Raw genomic sequence first — 21,386 nt, forward strand, 5'->3', positions numbered from 1 at the left:
GGAACATTTGTGTTCAATAGGATGAGCGATCCAACACACCGCAGGCATTCAAAGGGAGAATCAATAATGTAGCCATTATAAGCACAAATAAAGGTATGGACTCAGAAGCCTGGAAGTTTTCAAGATGTTACAGATGTATACAGATCTTTTTTAAAGACCGTTTGAAGCCTCAAATCTTTTTATCTCATCATAGCAGCAAAATAGTGCAGACAGAGTTCCATTGCCTGTGCCATTGGTAGTCAATATAGAGCCCCCTTACACTGGTGGTCAATATAGAGCCCCCTTACACTGGTGGTCAATATAGAGCTCACTTACATTTACATTGGGGGTAATGTCAACACCCTTACATTGTTGGTAATGTAGTGCCCCCTTACATTGGTGGTAATGTAGTGCCCCCTTACACTGGTGGTAATGTAGTGCCTCCTTACTCTGCTGGTAATGTAGTTCCCCCTTACATTGGTGGTAATGTAATGCCTCCTTACTCTGGTGGTAATGTAGTGCCCCCTTACACTGGTGGTAATGTAGTGTCCCCTCACACTGGTGGTAATGTAGAGCCTCCTTACATTGGTGGTAATGTAGTGCCTCCTTACACTAGTGGTAATGTAGTGCCTCCTAAAATTGGTGGTAATACAGTGCCCCCTTACATAGGTGGTAATGTAGTGCTCCCTTACATTGGTGGTAATGTAGAGCCTCTTTACATTGGTGGTAATGTAGTGCCCCCTTACATTGGTGGTAATCTAGTGCTCCCTTACATTGGTGGTAATGTAGTGCCTTCTTACACTGGTGGTAATGTAGAGCCTCCTTGCATTGGTGGCAATATAGTGCCTCTTTACATTGGTGGTAATGTAGTGCCTCCTTACACTGGTGGTAATGTAGTGCCCCCTTACACTGGTGCTAATGTAGTGCCCCCTTACACTGGTGGTAATGTAGTGCCCCCTTACACTGGTGCTAATGTAGTGCCCCTTACACTGGTGGTAATGTAGTGCCCCTTACACTGGTGGTAATGTAGAGCCCCCTTACACTGGTGGTAACCAGGGCTCAAGTCCTGCGGGAACGCGTGGGAACGGAGTCCCTGCACTTTTTTCACAGCAGGAACGCAGTTCCCTTTGCAGGACTAGAGCAGCCGAGCCGCCCGAGCCAATCATTCACTAAGCGGCGATGCCCAGCTCGAGTCACTGTCAGGGGCAGGCGAACCTTAGTAATCCTTTATGTTACTGGCTGCTTCCTGTATATGGATTCATCGGGTAGTGTGCGGGTATTGCGTCACTTCCTCGATGCCGCAATGTCTCCTGGGAGCTTTTGTCATTGTTCCCAGGAGACATTGCGGAGGTCTACCGCGAGTTATCGCGGGATTTAGAAAGAACTTTCTTGCTCCTGGGAACAATGACAAAAGCTCCCAGGAGACATTGCGGCGTCGAGGAAGTGACGGAATACCCGCACACTACCCGATGAATCCATATACAGGAAGTGGCCAGTAACATAAAGAATTACTAAGGTACAGTGGATCGGAAAAAAAAACATGCAGTTTAGTAATTATGCATATGTGCGTATAATTTTTTTTTTTGGTGGGGGAGTTTATCTTGGGTGGGAGTTCCCACACTTTTTCCCCAGGACTTGACCCCTGGTGGTAACGTAGTGCCTCCTTACACTGGTGGTAATGTACACTGGTGATTATTGTAGAGCCTCCTTACATTGGTGGTAATGTAAAGCCCCTTTACACTGGTGGTAATGTAGTGCCCCCTTACATTGGTGGTAATGTAGTGCCCCCTTACATTGGTGATGAATGTAGTTCCTCCTTACACTGGTGGTAATGTACACTGGTGATTAATGTAGTGTCTCCTCACACTGGTGGTAATGTAGTGCCCCCTTACATTGGTGGTAATATAGTGCCTCCTCACACTGGTGGTAATGTAGTGCCCCCTTACATTGGTGGTAATATAGTGCCTCCTTACATTGGTGGTAATGTAGTGCCCCCTTACATTGGTGATGAATGTAGTTCCTCCTTACACTGGTGGTAATGTACACTGGTGATTAATGTAGTGTCTCCTCACACTGGTGGTAATGTAGTGCCCCCTTACATTGGTGGTAATATAGTGCCTCCTCACACTGGTGGTAATGTAGTGCCCCCTTACATTGGTGGTAATATAGTGCCTCCTTACATTGGTGGTAATGTAGTGCCCCCTTACATTGGTGATGAATGTAGTTCCTCCTTACACTGGTGGTAATGTAGTGCCCCCTTACATTGGTGATTAATGTAGTGTCTCCTCACACTGGTGGTAATGTAGTGCCTCCTTACATTGGTGATAATGTAGTGCCCCCTTACATTGGTGATAATGTAGTGCCCCCTTACATTGGTGGTTAATGTAGTGCCCCCTTACATTGGTGGTTAATGTAGTGCTCCCTTACCTTGGTGGTTAATGTAGTGCTCCCTTACATTGGTGGTTAATGTAGAGCCATTAGAAAATGCCCCTACACTTCTTATGCCAGAGACACAACTGGAGGTTAGACCTTCTCCCAAACAAGGGGAATTCTCATTTTAGACAGTTGTCTCTGGAGTGGATAAGGAGGAACTGTGGACTTAAAAACCTTAAAGCGGCTGTAAACCCGCATCAAAAATATATTTTCTTTTCTCCTGCAAGGCAAAAGTCATAATGAGCTAATATGCACCGCATATTAGCTCATTATGAAATACTTACCTTGGAACGAGGTGTGTAGAACTTACCTGGTCCACGCCGAGCGCGATATCATCTTGACTCGGCGTGTCTTCCGGGTATCGCCGCTCCAGTGCTGTGATTGGCTGGAGCGGCGATGACGTCACTCCCGCGCATGCGCGCGGGAGATTTAAATTTGGCAAGGTCCGGCGGCTGCCGGTCCTTTAGCCGTAGATCCCCCCTGCGCATGCGTCGCTGCAATCAGCGGCGCATTGCGAGGAGAATATCTCCTAAACCGTGCAGGTTTAGGAGATATTCTCCTTACCTACAGGTAAGCCTTGTTATAGGCTTACCTGTAGGTAAAAGTAAAAAAAGTGGGTTTACAACCACTTTAAGTACATATCTCAGATTTATGGCTCCCCCATAAGTCAGGGCCCAGCAGGTGCCAACTTTGCCCTTTGAACCAGACTTCAAGTACCCTGTGAAGTTGGGCTTAATGATATCCTGTATGTAATTTGTCATTAGTGCAACTGTTGTTTTCCATTGTTTGCTGTTATTGTCTCTGTTATTTGTCCTGCTGTAGTTGTTGCCTTAAAAGTGCCAAAACAATCCCGATGAGAAGACTGCCTAACCGGTTGCACTGTTACAACAATGTGAACAGGGTGGGTTGACAGTGTCTGTAGAGAGTAGCAGAATGCGGCCTGGCCATTTTATACCCAACGTAAAGATGTCCAGAAGGGATGCGACCCTATGCTTTCCCTCCTCATCAGAAACCTTTCCCTGGCTAGTACTGTCCCTGCACTACCCACTCAGAAAAGAGTGCCAAACCCGGGAGCCAGGTTCTTAAATAAGCTCTGCCTGACACAAGATGGCTGCCAGAGTTACATGGGACAACAGCATCAGTGACCAAGGAAGCCATAGAGTAGCCAGGTTCCTCCTGACTTCCTTTCCAGTTGCAGAGCCACTGCAGTTGAGCGCCACCTGCAGTGGAGAAAATAAACCGCACCTGCCCATATGCAAGTCCCCCCCTTTTCCAACAAGCTCCTAAATGTTCCATGTACCTATCCACTGTCTACAGAGATCTTCTCTGTGGAGCTGCTGGGTACAATCTCTTGAGAGAAAGTCTCCAGGTTGGTTTGTACATGTGCAGTAGATTTCCTTATTAATTCCGAGGAAGACCATCAATGGTGGAGCCAAAATTATGGCTAATCTTTGTGGATTTTGGACAGGTAAGTGGAACATTTGGGGGCTTATTGGGTAAAGGGGAACCTGAATTAAAGAATAACAGCACTAAAAGTACCATTAACCACTTCAGCCCCGGAAGAATTTACCCACTTCCTGACCGGGACATTTTTTGCGATACATCCCAGGAGGGGTTTTCTCAGCTAAGCACACCATCCTGCCTGCATGCTTGAGCTTAGGGCAGATGGATTCCAGGAAGTAAATTAATCATCTGCCCTTATATAAGATGGCCGCATGGCCAGAACTGCTAGGGGAGTGTTTTTCTCTGCAAAATAAAGCATGGAGACATGGATTGATGTGGGGGTTTACTTTGATTATTACAAATGAATTAATTCGTATTTTCAGTTCGTGGTGCCCAGATGCAGTGTGGTTCTGCTTTAACCGCTTTAAGACCAGCCACCGTCATTATACTGCGGCCGGTTGGCTCTCCTGGGCGAATTGCCGTAGGTGTACGTCGGGCACTTTAAGATAGGGGCACGTGAGCTCCCGCGGTGCCGAAGCTAATGTGCGTGGCCGGAGGCCGCAATGTATGCCAGCCACCCGCGATCGCTTCACAGAGAGCCAGAACAGGAATCTCTCAATGTAAACAGACAGATCTCCATTCTGACAGGGGAGGAGTGACAGATCTGCTGTTCCTAGAGATTAGGAACAGCGATCTCTCTCCTCCTCCAGTCAGTCCCCTCCCCTTACAGTTAGAAACACCTCCCAGGGAACACATTTAACCCCTTGATCACCCCCTAGTGTTAACCTCTTCCCTGCCAGTGACATTTACACAGTAATCAGTGGATTTTTATAGCTCTGTATAAATGTCAATGGTCCCATACAATGTGTAAAAAGTGTCTGATCTGTCTGACCGCAATGTTGCAGTCCCGCTAAAAATTGCAGATCGCCGTCATTACTAGTAAGAAAAAAATAAATTTTATATATATATATATATATATATATATATATATATATATATATATATATATATATATATATATATATATATATATATATATATATATATATATATAAATGACATAAATCTGTCCCCTATTTTGTAGACTCTATAGCCTTTTGCGCAAATCAATCAATATACGCTTGGGATTTTACCAAAAATATGTAGAAGAATATATATTGGCCTAAACTGATGAAGAAATTTGTGTTTTATTATTTATTTTTGGATATTTATTATAGCAAAAAGTTAAAAATGTTGGTGTTTTTTCGAAATTGAAGATTTTTTTTTTTTTTTTTTTGCGCAAAAAATAAAACCTGCAAAAGGTGATCAAATACCACCAAAAGAAAACTCTATTTGTGGGATAAAAAAGAACATCAATTTTATTTGGGTACAACGTCGCACGACCGCGCAATTGTCAGTTAACCACTTAAGACCCGAACCAATATGCAGGTAAAGGACCTGGCCAGTTTTTGCGATTCGGCACTGCGTCGCTTTAACTGACAATATTATTTACTTTTTGCTATAATAAATATCCCCCAAAAAGGATATAAAAAAATCATTTTTTTTTCTCAGTTTAGGCCGATACGTATTCTTCTACATATTTTTGGTAAAAAAAATCGCAATAAGCGTTTAATGATTGGTTTGCGCAAAATTTATAGCGTTTACAAAATAGGGGATAGTTTTATTGCATTTTTATTAATATTTTTTTTTTACTACTAATAGCAGCGATTTTTTTCGTGACTGCGACATTATGGCGGACACATCGGACAATTTTGACACATTTTTGGGACCATTGTCATTTTCACAGCAAAAAATGCTCTAAAAATGCATTGTTTACTGTGAAAATGACAGAGCAGTTTAGGAGTTAACCACTAGGGGGCACTGTAGGCATTATATGTGACCTCATCTGTGTTTCTAACTGTAGGGGGGCGGGGCTGGACATGTGACGTCACTGATCGCCTTTCCCTATATCAGGGAACAGACGATCAGTGACATTGCCACTGCGAAGAATGGGGAAGGTGTGTTTACACACACCTCTCCCCGTTCTTAAGCTCCTTTGACCGATCGCGGGACACCGGCGGCGATCGGGTCCCGCGGCTGCGGTCACGGAGCTTCGGACCAGGTCGCGGGTGCGCGCCCGCGACCCACGGCTGGGCACTTAAAAGAGATGTACAGGTACGTGCCTGTGCCCAGCTGTGCCATTCTGCCGACGTAAATGTGCAGGAGGCGGTCCTTAAGTGGTTAAAGCGACGCAGTGCCGTATCACAAAAAATTGCCTGGTCATTAAGGGGACGAATCCTTCTGGTCCTTAAAGTGGAGTTCCACCCATTTTTTTATGTTTGTCTGTGCTGCATGCTCTAATCTCATAGTGTTCAGAATGGACAATTTCTATTTAATTTGTTGCTTGTAAATACCTTTATTTTGTAGTCCTTCATTACTTCCTCCTCCTTATTTGCCTAGGCTATTTGCAAGGGTTTCTGGGATAGGCATCATGTTTCCCAGTAGTCCTTGCAAACCTGACTGAAACCTATTACATTGCTTGTGCACTGAGCATGTGCAAGATATGCAAAGCTGAAATCCAGGAAGTCATACAGTCTGGCTTCATGATGCCCACACTTAAGATGGCCACGGTCTATTTCTAGATTATAAACTATCTAAATGCTGTAACAACCTAACAAAACGGACCTTAGTTTACAGACTAACTTTACTAGAATACATTAAGCTTGTGTATTACAGGGGTATTTATATTTAAAAAGTGAAATTGTGGGTGGAACTCCCCTTTAAGTGGTTAATAATGTTATAGGAATATATAACTAGATCAGCTTTAAGTGAAGAAAACTTCTAGTATAGGAGTGAGCTGCCAGAAAGAAAAAGCAACTGCTCACCAATAAAAAACTTCCATCATCCATTACTGGCTGAAACCTTTGGAAACCTTTTACTCATTAAATAATATTACCGCCTCTAATAAGGCATTCGGAGAGTCACGACTTGGAGAAAAGGAGAACTATATTAATCCTTGTGTGTGGAAGTGAGAGAATTTAATGATGAGGATGCTGAGCGCATAATGAAAACACAATGAAGAATGTTTCATTGAAGGCATGCAACCCTCTGCTGTGAATTAACCACTTCAGCCCTGGGAGCTTCACCCCTCTTCCTGCACAGGCCATTTTTTTGCACTTCGGCACTGCGAGTCTTTAATTGACAATTGCGCGGTCGTGCGATGCTGTACTCAATAAAATGTATGTCTTTTTTCCCCCCACAAATAGAGCTTTATTTTGGTGGAATTTGATCACCTCTTTTGTGCTATAAACAAAAAAAGACTGACAATTTTGAAAAAAATAAATAATAATAATATTTTTTTACTTTCTGCTATAAAACATATCCAATAAAAAAAAATTTAAAACATCTTCATCAGTTTAGGCCAATATGTATTCTGCTACATATTTTTGGTAAAAAAATCCCAATAAGCATATATTGATTTATTTGCGCAAAAGTTATAGCGTCTACAAACTATGGAATAGATTTATGGATTTATGGAATAGATTTATAGATTTATGGATTTTTTTCATAGCAATTTTTAGCGGGACTGCGACACTGCGTCGGACAAATCTGACACTAAAGGCCCGTACACACGATCGGATTCCGGCAACAATTGTCCGACAGACGTGTTTTGTCGTACAATCCGACCGTCTGTATGCTCCATCGGACAATTGTTGTTGGAATTTCCTACACCTGTCGGATCTTAGGGATATCTATGCGTAACTGATTCTATGAATCAGTCGCATAGATAGAAACAGAGATACGACGGAGTATTAGCAGATACGCCGTTGTATCTCCACTGTGAATCTGGCCCTTGGTTCCAGTGAAGGGAACTCTTAGGCCTCGTACACACGGTCGGTTTGGTCCGATGAGAATGAACCGAAGTTAATTTTCATCGGACCAAACCGACCGTGTATATAGGCCATCAGTCTGTTTTCCTTCGGTCCAAAATTTTAAAACATGCTTCAAAACCGAACCGATGGACCGCTGCCCCATCGGACCAAACCGGTGGTTAGTACAGAAAAGCATCGGTTCAAAACCCGCGCATGCTCAGAATCAAGTCGACGCATGCTTGGAAGCATTGAACTTCATTTTATTCAGCACGTCGTGGGTTTTACGTCACCGCGTTCTGACCCGATCGGTTTTTGGAACGATGGTGTGTACGCACATCAGACCATCAGGCCACTTCAGCGGTGAACCGATGAAAACGGTCCGTCGGACCATTCTCATCGGTTTTGTCCGACCGTGTGTACGGGGCCTTAAGGGATCAGCATACCAAGACATTTTGGACAATTTTATGCTCCCAACTTTGTGGGAACAGTTTGGGGACGGCCCCCTTCCTGTTCCAACATGAATGCGCACCTGTGTACAAAGCAAGGTCCATAAAGACATGAAAGAGCAAGTTTGGGGTGAAGGAACTTGACTGGCCCAGAAGAGTTGAAGCTGTTATAGCTGCAAAGGGTGGTCCAACTCAACATACGGACTACGGACTAAGACTGGGATGCCATTAAAGGTCATCCGCGTGTAAAGGCAGGTGTCCCAATACTTTTGGCAATATAGTGTATTTGGCAGCAAGAAACATGGGCATTAACACTCATCCACTACACACATGTGCCTGATGGAGACATTCCACTTTTCTTATTGGCTCACTAAACTAATACATAAGAATGCATCCCAACCCTGAAATAGGGATGGTTTTACCTTGACAGACCTAACACTACAGGAATGTCATTAGAAACTGACCAACTGACCAGGTCCATTCAGGAACTGGATGGCCCGATCAGGTCCATCTGAAAAATTGACAGGTGGACCTGATCTGACAGCCCATGGTAATGGGCCCTTATGCCGCGTACACACGACCGTTTTTCGGGTTGTAAAAAATTACGTTTTTTTTTTAATGTCATTAAAAACGAGCATGTGTGGGCTCCAGAGCATTTTTCACAATGTAAAAAATGGGCATTAAAAATTTCGAACATGCTCTAATTTTTCACGTTGTTTTTAACGTTGTAAAAAATGGTTGTGTGTGGGCTTTGACGCGAAAAAAACGCGCATGCTCAGAAGCAAGTTATGAGACGGGAGCGCTCGTTCTGGTAAAACTAGTGTTTGTAATGGAGTAAGCACATTCATCACGCTGTAACAGACAGAAAAGTGCGAAACGTCTTTTACTAACACAAAATCAGTAAAAGCAGCCCAAAGGGTGGCGCCACCCGAATGAAACTTCCCCTTTATAGTGCCGTCGTACGTGTTGTACGTCACCGCGCTTTGCTAGGGCATTTTTTTTTACAATCGTGTGTAGGCAAGGCCGTTTTAATGATCAGGTTGAAAAAAACGTTGTTTTTCTAGACCATTAAAAACGTTGTTTTTTACAACCCGAAAAACGGTCGTGTGTACGCGGCATTACTGCAGTTTGCCTTGTTTACACAGGCAACCAGTGGGTGGCAAAAGTAGGCATTTAAGTCGTGATTTTATGAGACCCTGATAGGCAAGCTGCAAGTTAACATGGCTACCAGACAAGTTATTTCACACGGTTGCAGTGTGTTAAAAATAATACAATATTCAAGTGAAGGTGGCTACACGGCAACTGCTCTGCAACTGCGTGTAAAATAAGTGGTTGTGGGCTGGCGTTGCAGCCTTTCAAGTGTTAAAGTGAGAATAAAAGCTTTATGGGGGCTAAAATAAAAAAAGAGGTTATACTTACCTGCTCTACGCAACAATATTGCACAGAGTGGTCCCGTACATCCTCGTTTTCATTCCCCCGCCGGTACTTCTCCTCTCCTCCGGGTGTCCCCTTAGCAAGGGCAGTGCAAGGGAGGCACCCATGTGAGCGTGTTGCCGATCCGAGTTGTGTGTATCCATAGACACACACAGCACCAGTAAGCCCCGCCCTCTTTCACTCTTCAGCGCTCCTCCTGCTCTCAGTGTCTTCTGTGAGACCATGCATGAAGTGTCAATCATCATCCCACTCATTGTTTTCTGGATTGTTGTTGAAACCCTCCCATGGAGAACTGCAGTGTCTGGGAGGGGGAGAGTGTGAGATACAAAAGGAGGATTGGGCTCAGTCAGGGGTGGTAAAGGAAGTTTTGTATTTTCTTTATGAGGCTTGTGCATCACAGATAACCGGATCTGGTACTTTTAATTGCACTTTAAAGCGGAGGCCCGCCAATTTTTTTTTTTAAGTCAGCAGCTACAAATACTGCAGCTGCTGACTTTTAAAATAAGGACACTTACCTGTCCAGCGCGCCCGCAATGTTGGCACATGGTCCTCGGATGCTGCCACCGCCAACTTCGGTAAGGGAATCAGAAAATGAAGCCTTGCGGCTTCACTTCCTAGTTCCCTACTGCGCAGGCGCACTGCCACTGGTCCCTGCAGTGTTCTGGGACCTGCGCCGGACGTGGGTTAGACTGCGGCAGATATGCGGGGGTCTATGCCCGGAAGTGGGTGCAAATAAATGTCTATGTGCTCCCCCCTGACAGGTGCCAAATGTGACACTGGAGGGGAGGGAGGAATCCGGACAGCGGAGGTTCCATTTTTGCGTGGACCTCCGCTTTAAGTACAGTACACTGAACTATGTAATGTAACATTGGGATAGACTGTGCAATAACATTTGGCACATACACATTGTACAGGTAAGTGAAATATAATGTCCATGTGACATGTGTGGTGAAATAAATGCAATGGACACGATGGTAAGAAATGACGGTAAACTCACCCCTTGCTTATGGTTGCTATTCCAACATCTGTTAGCTTCATTCCGACACCTGCAGAGGGAGAGAAATGTGTATTAGTAATCTCCATGTGGGACACAAATATCTAATTAGTATCTACAGCATATCCATACCTCCCAACCGTCCCGGATTCCGCGGGATCCTCCCGCAATTTAAATGTGGACTAGACTAGAGTCCCGGAAAACAGGGCCCCCGGGCGCGACATTTGGTGGGGAGACATTCCGTGCCTCCATGTTTGTTTTCGTTTCCCGCTGCCATGTTTGAGTCCGGTGCCCTGTGATTGGGCGTATAGTGGTCATGTGCGGCGTGGGGCTGATGGCCTGTCAGCGATCGTCTAGAAGTCCCGCCTCCGCACATGACCACTACACGCCCAATCACAGTGCGACGGTACAGTGCAGTCATACACCATGGAGCGGGCTGCACAGGTGGGAGAACCTCCCCCCCCGCTCAACAACTTTGATCCCCCCCCTGTTCAACAACTTTAACTTTGATCCCCGGCCCCCCCGCTCATCAAGATGTCCCGCACTGGATTTTTTAAATGTTGGGAGGTATGCATATCTATATATTAGGAACTTGTCTCATGTCTGTATCTATAGGTTCTTGTCCTTGACGGAGTGAAGATTCTCCACCTGGTGTGCATCTGTGAAACAGCGGCACACTTCAGTACTCTAAATTTTCCATAATAGCCGGGAAATGGGACAGCAAAAACTAGAAGTGACATTAGACATTAGATGTTCACTTGTACCATACCCGGAAGCGGCGGAGAAGATCGCTCTCTAAAACGGTAAGTACTGCTTCGATTTAAAAAAAAACACCCAATTCCCCTTGACAAAATGAGCATCAATCTAATGTTAAAAATTTTTTTCGGGTGAACTCCCGCTTTAGGGTGAAAAAACACCTTGCACTCTCAGCCCCCCAGCCCCCCCCCATTTTACTTCCCTGAGCCACAAAACTCTGACGGTGCGATCCTGCGTTGCTTTCCCCCCAACTCGAGACGGCTATTCATTGGAGATCGATAGCAGCGCAGCCATTGGCTCCCGCTGCTGTCAATTAAACCAATGACGCGGCGCGCTGGGGGAAGGGGCCGAGTGATACACTGGGCTGCTATAGCCGCCACTGTATCACAGGGGAGCGCTCTCCCCCTTGGGAGAGCGCTTCCCAGAACGGGGGTTAGCTCTTGCGGGGACGAGCCGAGACAGCCACCGAGGGACCCCAGGAGACGTGGATCGGGTTCAGGGCCGATCCGCCCTATAGTCTCACTATGCAAGCCGCTTAGGGCCCCACAAAGCTGCGGAGGGCCCCCCAAATTACTAGAGGCCCCTCCTGGTGAGAAGTCATTTTCGGCCCCTCAACTCGCTGGCTGCATGGGAGAAGAGGTAAGAAGTCAGTCCCCCCCGCTTCTCACTTTAATGTAAGATGTCATTTTGCTTGGGGCCCCAGGGAGGTCAGGATCGGCACTGATCGGGCCACTCTGTGCAAAACAAACTGCACAGTGGAGGTAAGTATGGTATGTTTGTTATTTAAAAAAAAAAAATTAACCCTTACAACCCCTTTAAACTGTGTGTGTGTGTTTAGTATCCCAAAGCCAAGATGGCAGCGCTGACGATCCAAAGCCCTAAAAAGAGTCAGCTGCAGGGAAGACAGCGCTGGGCTCCATGGGATGGGAAGTATCGGTTTCCTAAATGTCAGCAGCTACAGTATATGTAGCTGCTGACTTTTAATTTCCATACCCCCGGGTGACGTTCTTCTGTAACACTCCTGCATATACCAAAACCTGAAATATTAGTTTAGAGTGGACTGACCCTTTAAATAAAGACGTCATTCGGATGATTCTAATTGGTACGGTGCAGAAGTGTTCTGTAATTTGTGAAATGAATGCTGTAAGTCACATTTAATAGCAGACAGATGGTAGAAGAGCTCTAAAGTGTCTGGTGCCAGTGATTCTCTTCACATTGATATCAGAATGTTCCCTGCTGGGAATGGGACTCATTCCCTGGCAGCCGCCTCACTCACCCGCCTCAGTACGATATATTAGGGTCAGCACGAGCGGATGGGATGACCTACCACTGTTGGCATGATTTGTGAAGACCCGAGGGAAGGAGAAGGGGTGTTGTCCACATTAACCCACTTAACTGGTTGCTGTGAAGAATTTATATGGATGGCTTCATGTCTCCTAATTGATATCTACAGGCTACAGCAGCTTACCTTACATATTGCTCTATACTGCTTTTGTATGGTCCATAGGTGGATAAAAACAAGGGCTTTTTTTCAGGGGGAACTTGGGGGAACTCAGTTCCACCACCTCTGGCTCAGACCCTTTGGTGCCTGCTCCCCACAATCACTTGTAAAAACAGAAATCTGGTTTCTGTGTTTACAAGTGACAGCTCTGCACTCTGTGTGTAACCCCCTGAACTCTGTACTCTGTATGTAATGCAATCCTGGTATTTAATGCCCCTTTAAGACCCTTCTACTGTTTGTGAAATCTGAACGGGGTCGTGGTTGAGTTCCTGCACCTATTTTCTGAGAAAAAAAGCTCTGATAAAAACCATAGTGCAATAAGAGAGGTAAGCAAAGGCAAGCAAAGCAGAAGAAGTCTGCTAAACCACTTGCCCACCGGGCACTTTCACCCCCTTTCTGCCCAGGTAATTTTTCAGCTTTCAGCACTGTCGAACTTTGAATGGCAATTGTGCGGTCATGCAACACTGTACTCATGACATTTTTATATTTTTTTTCACACAAATAGATCCCTTTCACACTGAGGGCGTTTTGCAGGCGCTATAGCGTTAAAAAAAGCGCCTGCAAAGCGCCCTAAAACTGCTGCTCCTCACACTCCAGTGTGAAAGCCCAAGGGCTTTCACGCTCAGGGCCGCCATCAGGAATTATGGGGCCCCTTACACAGCTTCAGGCATATAAAAAAAGTGGGGCCCTTTAAAAAAAATATATATATATATATTTTTTTTTTTTTTAAAAAGGGGGGTTGCCATCTGGGGCCCTGGGCCCTTTAATAAAAAACAAATATATATATATATATATATATATATATATATATATATATATATATATATATATATATATATATATATATACACACACAATTTTTTTTATAAAAAGAAATTACAAAAAAAGGGAGGTTGCCATCCGGGACCTCTGGGCCTTTTAATAAAAAATAAAAAAAATAAACCTCTGGGCCCTTTAATAAAAAATAAATAAAAAATAAAAATAAACATTTATAAAAAAATAAAAAAAAGGGGGTTGCCATCCAGGGCCCTGGGGACCTCTGGGCCCTTTAATAAAACAAAATTTAAAAAATATATATAAACAAAAATAAAAGAAGTAAACATATATAAAAAAAAAAAATGGGGTTTGCCACATGGGGCCCTGGGGACCTCTGAGCCCTTTAATAATAATAATAATATATATATATATATATATATATATATATATATATATATAAATAAAAAAATGAGGGGGTTGCCATCAGGGGCCCTTTAATAATAATAATATTATATATATATATATATATAGTTAGGACTGCAGTTACACAGAGTGCTGTGACGTGGCCTGCAGCTTACCAGACATTTGCAAATGACTGCAACTGAACCTCTGTTTTAATTACATACAGTTAGACAGACTAATTTGGTTTTGTGCTTCTTTGGTTTGGTATTTTTGAGCCTGGTCTTTATGGTAAGAATTTTTACATTTGCCATTATATATATATATTTATACTTAATCGCATATTGCTAATCGCATCTCATTTAAAGTCCCAACCGTCCATATTTTATCCTTACAGGGATGGAGGCCTGTGGTGACCCAAACCACATGCCTCATATAAAGTCCCAACCCCATTTTTTTTATATATATAAAGGGGGGTTGCCATCTGGGGCCCTGTGTGCCTCCGGGCCCCTGGGAACCTCCGGACCCCTAAAAAAAAAAGGGGGGGGTTGCCATCCGGGCCCCTTACAGGTGTACTGCCTGTACCCCCCTGATGGTGGCCCTGCTCACGCTGGAGCGGTGCGCTGGCAGGGCGTCAGAGAAAGTCCTGTCAGCAGCTTCTTTGGAGCGCATTAGGAGCTGTGAACTGGCCGCTCCTAATACGCTCCTGCCCATTGAAATCAATGGTCATCGCCGACGTACTGCTGGCAAAATGACGCTGTAGCGGCAGTTTGCGGGTGGTTTTAACCCTTTTTTGGCCGCTAGTGGTGGGGTTCAAAGTGCTTCGCTAGCGGCCGAACAGCGACGAAAATCAGACGGTAAAGCGCTGCTAAAAACAGCTGTGTTTTACCACCGATGCTAGGGGGGACACAGTGTGAAAGGGCTCTTAGGGCCAGATTCACAAAAGGGATACGACAGCGTTTCTCCTGATACGCCGTCGTATCCCTGTTTCTATCTATGCGACTGATTCATAGGATCAGTTACGCATAGATATCCCTAAGATCCGACAGGTGTAATTGTTTTACACTGTCGGATCTTAGGATGCAGTACCGCGGCCGCCGCTGGGGGGAGTTTGCGTCGTAAACCAGCGTCGGGTATGCAAATTAGGAGTTACGGCGATCCACAAAGCTTTTTCCCGTCGTTACGTCGTCGCGAGTGTTAGATTTTCGTCGCAAAGATAGTGCACCTTTAACATGGTGTAAAAGTACTCCACCATGTTAAAGTATGCCTGTCTTTCCCGCGTCGCTTTTGAATTTTTTTAAAATCTTTTATTTTTCCCGGCGTAAATCTTTTTTCACGTCGCGATTCACAAAACATCGGCGCGTCGTAATTTCGCGCAAAGCACGTCGGGAAATTTGCGACGGGAGCTTGCGCAGTATGTCCGGCGCGGGAGCGCGCCCAATTTAAATGGTACCCGCCCCATTTAAATTAGACCACCTTGCGCCGGACCTGTTTACGATACACCGCCGCAAATTTCCAGGTTAGTACTTTGTGGATCGGGCACTAAATCGGAAAAATTGCGGAGGTGTAACGTAAACCGGGTATGTAAAATTGTGCCCGCTATACGTGAATCTGGCCCTTAGAGCTTTCTTTTGGTTGTATTTATTCACCACTGTTTTTTTTTTTTTGCTAAACAAAAAAATTCTGGATTTTGTTTTTCTTAGTTTCTATTGTAAAATTTTGCAAACGGTTGATTTTTCTCCTTCACTGATGAGCGCTGATGAGGCAGCACTAATGGGCATTGATAGGCTATACTGATGGGCACTGATGAGGCAGCAGTGATGGGCTGCACTGATGGCCACTGATGAGGTGGCACTGATGGCAACTGATAAGCAGCACTGAAGGGCACTGATAGGCGGCAATGATGAGGAGGCACTCATTGGTGGCACTGATGGGCATTGATTGACAGCACTGATGGGCACTGATTGCCAGCACTAATGGGCACAGATTTCCAGCACTAATGGGCACTGATTGTCACTGATAGGCACTGGTAGGCTGCACTGATGAGGTGGCAGTGATGGGCACTGTTAGGCAGCACTGATAGTTGGCACTGATGAGGAGGCACTAATGAGCACTGATTGTCACTGATAGGCAGCACTGATGGGCACAGTTGGGGCTGCACTGATCATCAGGACACTGATACATGATAATATGGAAAAGAAAGTAAACATATCCCACCTTGCATATCTGTGACAAGCAAGTTTCCATTGGTCCGTTCATACACCCAGTGCTGGAAGGTGCAGCATTTCTGTCCAGCTTCCGAATCCCTCCGGAGAAAATTGATCTCTTTTCCATCCTTGACGGAGTATTTCACAAAATCTCCTATTAGCTCTTCCTCCACGGTGGCATATGGGATGTTGTTTGCAGGACGGTGAATGAGGAAAATTGGGATAATCCTAAAAAAATAAATAATAAAATAAAAAAGGAAAGAAAACTTTGCAAAAATATATCTTTTTATAATATAGCTTTAGACACTGCAAAAGCCGATCAGCGGGTGTCGGCCGAAGGATGTCCGCTAGCTCCTACTGATAGGCGAGGAGAGATACAGAAGAGAGCTCTGTCTATGTAAACAAGGCAGAGCTCCGTCCTGACAGGGGGAAGTGATGGATCTACTTTCCCTGAAATGCAGGCAATAAAATCCATCACATTGCTTAGTGAAAGCACCTAACACAGTACACACAAAAACACTGGTTGGGAACACATTTAACCCAGTGTCATTAATACAGTGACAGTGCATATTTTTAGCACTGATCATTAGAACCCACAAAGTGTAAAAAATGTTAGTTAGTGTAAGACTGCTTGCCACAATATCACAGTCCTGCTATAAGCCGCTGATGGCTGCCATTACTGATATAAAACAAAAATGTATGAAAAAAATAATAATCCAGTAATTCCCCTAGTTCGTAGGCACTATGGGCCAGATCCAGAGAGCAAGTACGCCGGCGTATCTACTGATACGCCGGCGTACTTTCAAATTTCCTGCGTCGTATCTTTAGTCTGAATCCTCAAACCAAGATACGACGGCATCTGGGTTAGATCCGACAGGCGTACGGCTTCGTACGCCTTCGGATCTTTGATGCAATACTTTGGCGCCCGCTGGGTGGAGTTCGCGTAGTTTTCCGCGTCGGGTATGCAAATTAGCGATTTACGACGATGCACGAACGTACGCGCAGCCGTCGCATTTTCTAACGTCGTCTGTAGTCGGCTTTTTCCAGCGTATAGTTAAAGCTGGTATTTTGCGGCGTATAGATAGACTTGCCATGTTAAGTATGGCTGTCGTTCCCGCGTCGAAATTTTTTTTATTTTTTTTTGCGTAAGTCGTCCGTGAATAGGGATGGACGTAACTCACGTCTAAGTTAAAAAAATGACGTCCTAGCGACGTCATTTAGCGCAATGCACGGCGGGAAATTTCGGGACGACGCATGCGCAGTTCATTCGGCGCGGGGACGCGCTTCATTTAAATGAAACCCGCCCAATTTCAAATCCGCCGCCAGAAATACACTACGCCGCCGTAACTTAAGGCGCGAACTCGCTGAGGATTCGAATATACGCCAGGTAAGGTACGGCGGCGTAGTGTATCTCTGATACGCTGCGCCGATCTAAATGTATGTGGATCTGGCCCTATAACTTTTGTGCAAACCAATCCATATACACTTATTGGAATTTTTTTTTACCAAAAATACGTAGCAGAAAAACATATTGCCCAAAGTGTATTAAGAAATTTGATTTTAATATTTTTTTATTGGATATGTTTTATAGCAGAATGTATATTGTTTTTTTTTTGTGCAAAATGGTCTTATATTGTTTATAGTGCAAAAGATACAAAACGCAGTGGTGATCAAATACCATCAAATGAAAGCTTTATTAGTGGGAAAAAAATTATATACATTTATGTACATCGATGCACGACCGCGCAATTGTCAGTTAAAGTAACGTAGTGCCGTATCGCAAAAAATGTCCCGGTCGTGAACAGGGGTAAATCTTACGGAGGTCAAGTGTTCAAAAAGAGGTCGGTGTAATGCCGCGTACACACGCTCAGGAATTTCCGACAACAAATGTTCGATGGGAGCTTGTTGTTGGAAATTACGACCGTGTGTAGGCTCCATCGGACATTTGCTGTCGGAATTTCCGACAACAAATATTTGAGAGCTGGTTCTCAAATTTTCCGACAACAAAATCCGTTCTCGTAAATTCTTATCGTGTGTGGACAATTCCGACGCACAAAATTCCACACATGCTCAGAATCAAGTAGGAGACGGAAGCGCTCGGTCTGGTAAAACTAGCGTTCGTAATGGAGATGGCACATTCGTCATGCTGTAACGGACTGAAAAGCGCAAGGCTGAAAAGCGCGAATCGTCTCCCTTTGATAGTGCCATTGTAGGTTTTGTACGTGACCGCGTTCTTGCCGTTCAGAATTTCCGACAACATTTGTGCGACCGTGTGTATGCAAGACAAGTTTGAGCCAACATCTGTCGGAAAAAAATCCACGGTTTTGTTGTCGGAATTTCTGATCGTCTGTACGCGGCATAAGAGTGCAGAGATGACTCCAGTGTCACCCACCTGACTGTACTGTGTGGCAGAGCTGTGTAAACCCCTGAACTGGATGGACACAGATACAGATTCTTTGGCAGGTAAACCAGTTTCAATATTTGAACTTCACCTGTGAATTAGTCATCTGCCCGGCGTTCAGCTTTAAAGTGATTATTTCAAGTGAAGTTATTTCATGCAGAGTTGTAGGTTGAAGCCCAGCGTGGATCTCATTAATGCCGGCAGTGGCTCCTTCCCTCCTATCAGTGTGTTCCTTCTCCTCGGCAGGACTGAACATCTAATTAATGTCTTCTTTAATCAATATGCCCAGAGAACTCTCTGCTTTTACCTTTGTGATTGCCAGGATCTTGGCGCAAGGCGTCTCTTCCACAGCGAGTGGGTAGCACTGACTGTACCACTGCGGCTAATGATAGATTCATCTGTCAGTGAGCACTTAGTAAATGCCGCTCCTGCCCGGGATTCCTGGCATATTCACAAAGATATTTCACCATTCAAAAACTCATGACTCAACTTTTTATTGTATTGGACGGGTGGTGAAGAGTATTGCAGTAGTTTTAACTTGCTGTTTGGAAGTTCCGTCATCTAGTTTGGCAGACTTTTTTTTGTAGACATTTGTGTTTGTCGGAGAGCTGCAGTTAGGAGTAGTCTGGTGTAGGGCAGTGACACAGGAAAATGGAGGTCTGGGTTCAAATACTGCTTCTGGTGTGTCATGGGGCATTGCTAGGTGGCAAAAAGACCAGGGCATTCAGCCCAAAGTCCAAGGCCGGAACCGGGGGGGGGGGGGGGATTAAGGTGTTGTATGTGGCGCAGCGTTTTTTTTGGGGCTGGGCGGTGGGGTTGTGTGACTTACCAGTGCACATCAATGCTGACCACTGACCTGCCTGACCTACATACACTGATGGTAGTGACCTACATACACTGACGGTAGTGACCTACATACACTGACCTACCAGTGGCGGTCTGTCTATAGAGGGCGCTGGAGCGCCGCCCCCCTCTGGCTCCGCACCGCCACTGAAATAACATACATTCATGCATTGCATGAATCTATGTTATTGTTGCCAGCTGCCGCTGGTCTATTCAGATGGCCGGACCTTGAGCGCCGACCACCTGAATAACGGCAGCTGGTTGACTGTGCGGAATTTCCGAGTACAGCCCTCGTCTCCCGGATGCTTATCCTCTGAACGTACGGGGGGTGCGTTCGTTGGAGAAGACTGACGGCCGTCTCAGCCAATCAGGTTCACCGATTCTGGTTATCGGTAACCTGATTGGCTGAAGCGTCACCAAGGCGGGAGAAGACATCGAGGGACGTGGAAGGAGAAAGGTAAGGACATTCTACAGGGCACAGCGGCGACAATGGGCACAGAGGCAACAAAGGGCACAGTGGCATCAATGGGCACAGTGGCGACAAAGGGCACAGTGGCATCAATGGGCACAGTGGTGACAATGGACACAGTGGCGACAATTAAAGGGCACAGTGGTGACAATTGGCACAGTGGCGACAATTGAGGGGCACAGTGGCTGCGTTTGATGGCATGGCACAGTGGTGACAATTGATGGCACAGTGGCTGTGTTTGATGGCATGGCACAGTGACTGCGTGTGATGGCATGGCACAGTGGCTGCGTTTGATGGCATGGCACAGTGGCTGCGTTTAATGGCATGGCACAGTGGTGCGAATTGTTGGCATAGTGACTGCATTTGATGGCATGGCACAGTGGTGATAATTGATGGCACAGTGGCTGCGTTTGATGGCATGGCACAGTGGTGACAATTGATGGCACAGTGGCTGCGTTTGATGGCATGGCACAGTGACTGCGCTTAATGGCATGGCACATTGGTGTGAATTGATGGCATAGTGACTGCATTTGATGGAATGGCACAGTGGTGATAATTAATGGCACAGTGACTGCGTTTGATGGCATGGCACAGTGGTGACAATTGATGGCACAGTGGCTGCGTTTGATGGCATGGCATAGTGACTGCATTTGATGGCATGGCACAGTGGTGACAATTGATGGCACAGTGGCTGCGTTTGATGGCATGGCACAGTGGTGACAATTGATGGCACAGTGGTGACAATTGATGGCACAGTGGCTGCATTTGCATTTTTTTTTTTCGTTTGCGCCCCCCCAAAAAATTTGGAGCACCAGCCGCCACTGTGACCTACATACACTGACCTACATACACTGACCTACCTACACTGACCAGTGACCTGCATGACCTTAACACACACTGACTTACCTGAGCTCAGCCGTGGTGTGCGGTCACAGCAGGGAGCAGGCAGTCAGTCACTCGTCACTGTCAGAGAAGAGCTGCCGAGCCAAGGAGGAGAGGAGCCGAGGAGGAGAGGAGAGCCGCCAGAGCAGGAATATTGTTCGGCGGCTGCATTTGAAATTCCCGCCTTCTGGAGACTACAGGCTATGATGGACGTCACGTCACACGTCCCATGGTCCTGGCATTGGCGCTGCAGGCTCCAGAAGGCGGGACCTATGGCACTCGGCCACTTTCGGCCGCACTCGGCCACACTTAGCCGCAGCCGCACTCGGCCACATCCGGCTGCACTCGGCCACACTCGGCCGCAGTCGCACTCGGCCACTTTCAGACGCACTCGGCCACACTCTGCCCCAACTACCCTCGGACACTTTCAGCCGCACTCTGAGTCGGCCACAGCCGCTATCAGATCGGTCCCAGGCCCCAGGGCTCGGGGCCAACAATAGAATGGATAATTCCATAGACTCTGGGCTTTTCGGGGTCCCATTCGGGGGTCCAGCCCCCCAAGCCCGGCCCTCCCGACGCCCCTGGGTGTGTC

At 45.7% G+C, this 21,386-nt stretch overlaps 1 protein-coding gene across 1 annotated transcript in view; it reads right to left on the reverse strand.

Moving 5' to 3' along the window:
* ALPK2 (alpha kinase 2) overlaps positions 1–21,386 on the reverse strand; it is a 124,195-nt gene that overhangs the window by 11,033 nt on the left and 91,776 nt on the right. The window contains exons 7-8 of the mRNA XM_040337738.1: positions 16,210–16,427; positions 10,584–10,632 (exon numbers count right to left, since the gene is read on the reverse strand). Of these exons, the coding sequence (XP_040193672.1) occupies positions 10,584–10,632; positions 16,210–16,427 (267 nt within the window). The remainder of the gene's footprint in view (positions 1–10,583; positions 10,633–16,209; positions 16,428–21,386) is intronic.

This window comes from Rana temporaria, chromosome 1 (assembly GCF_905171775.1).
Source record: "Rana temporaria chromosome 1, aRanTem1.1, whole genome shotgun sequence".
Taxonomy (NCBI): domain Eukaryota; kingdom Metazoa; phylum Chordata; class Amphibia; order Anura; family Ranidae; genus Rana; species Rana temporaria.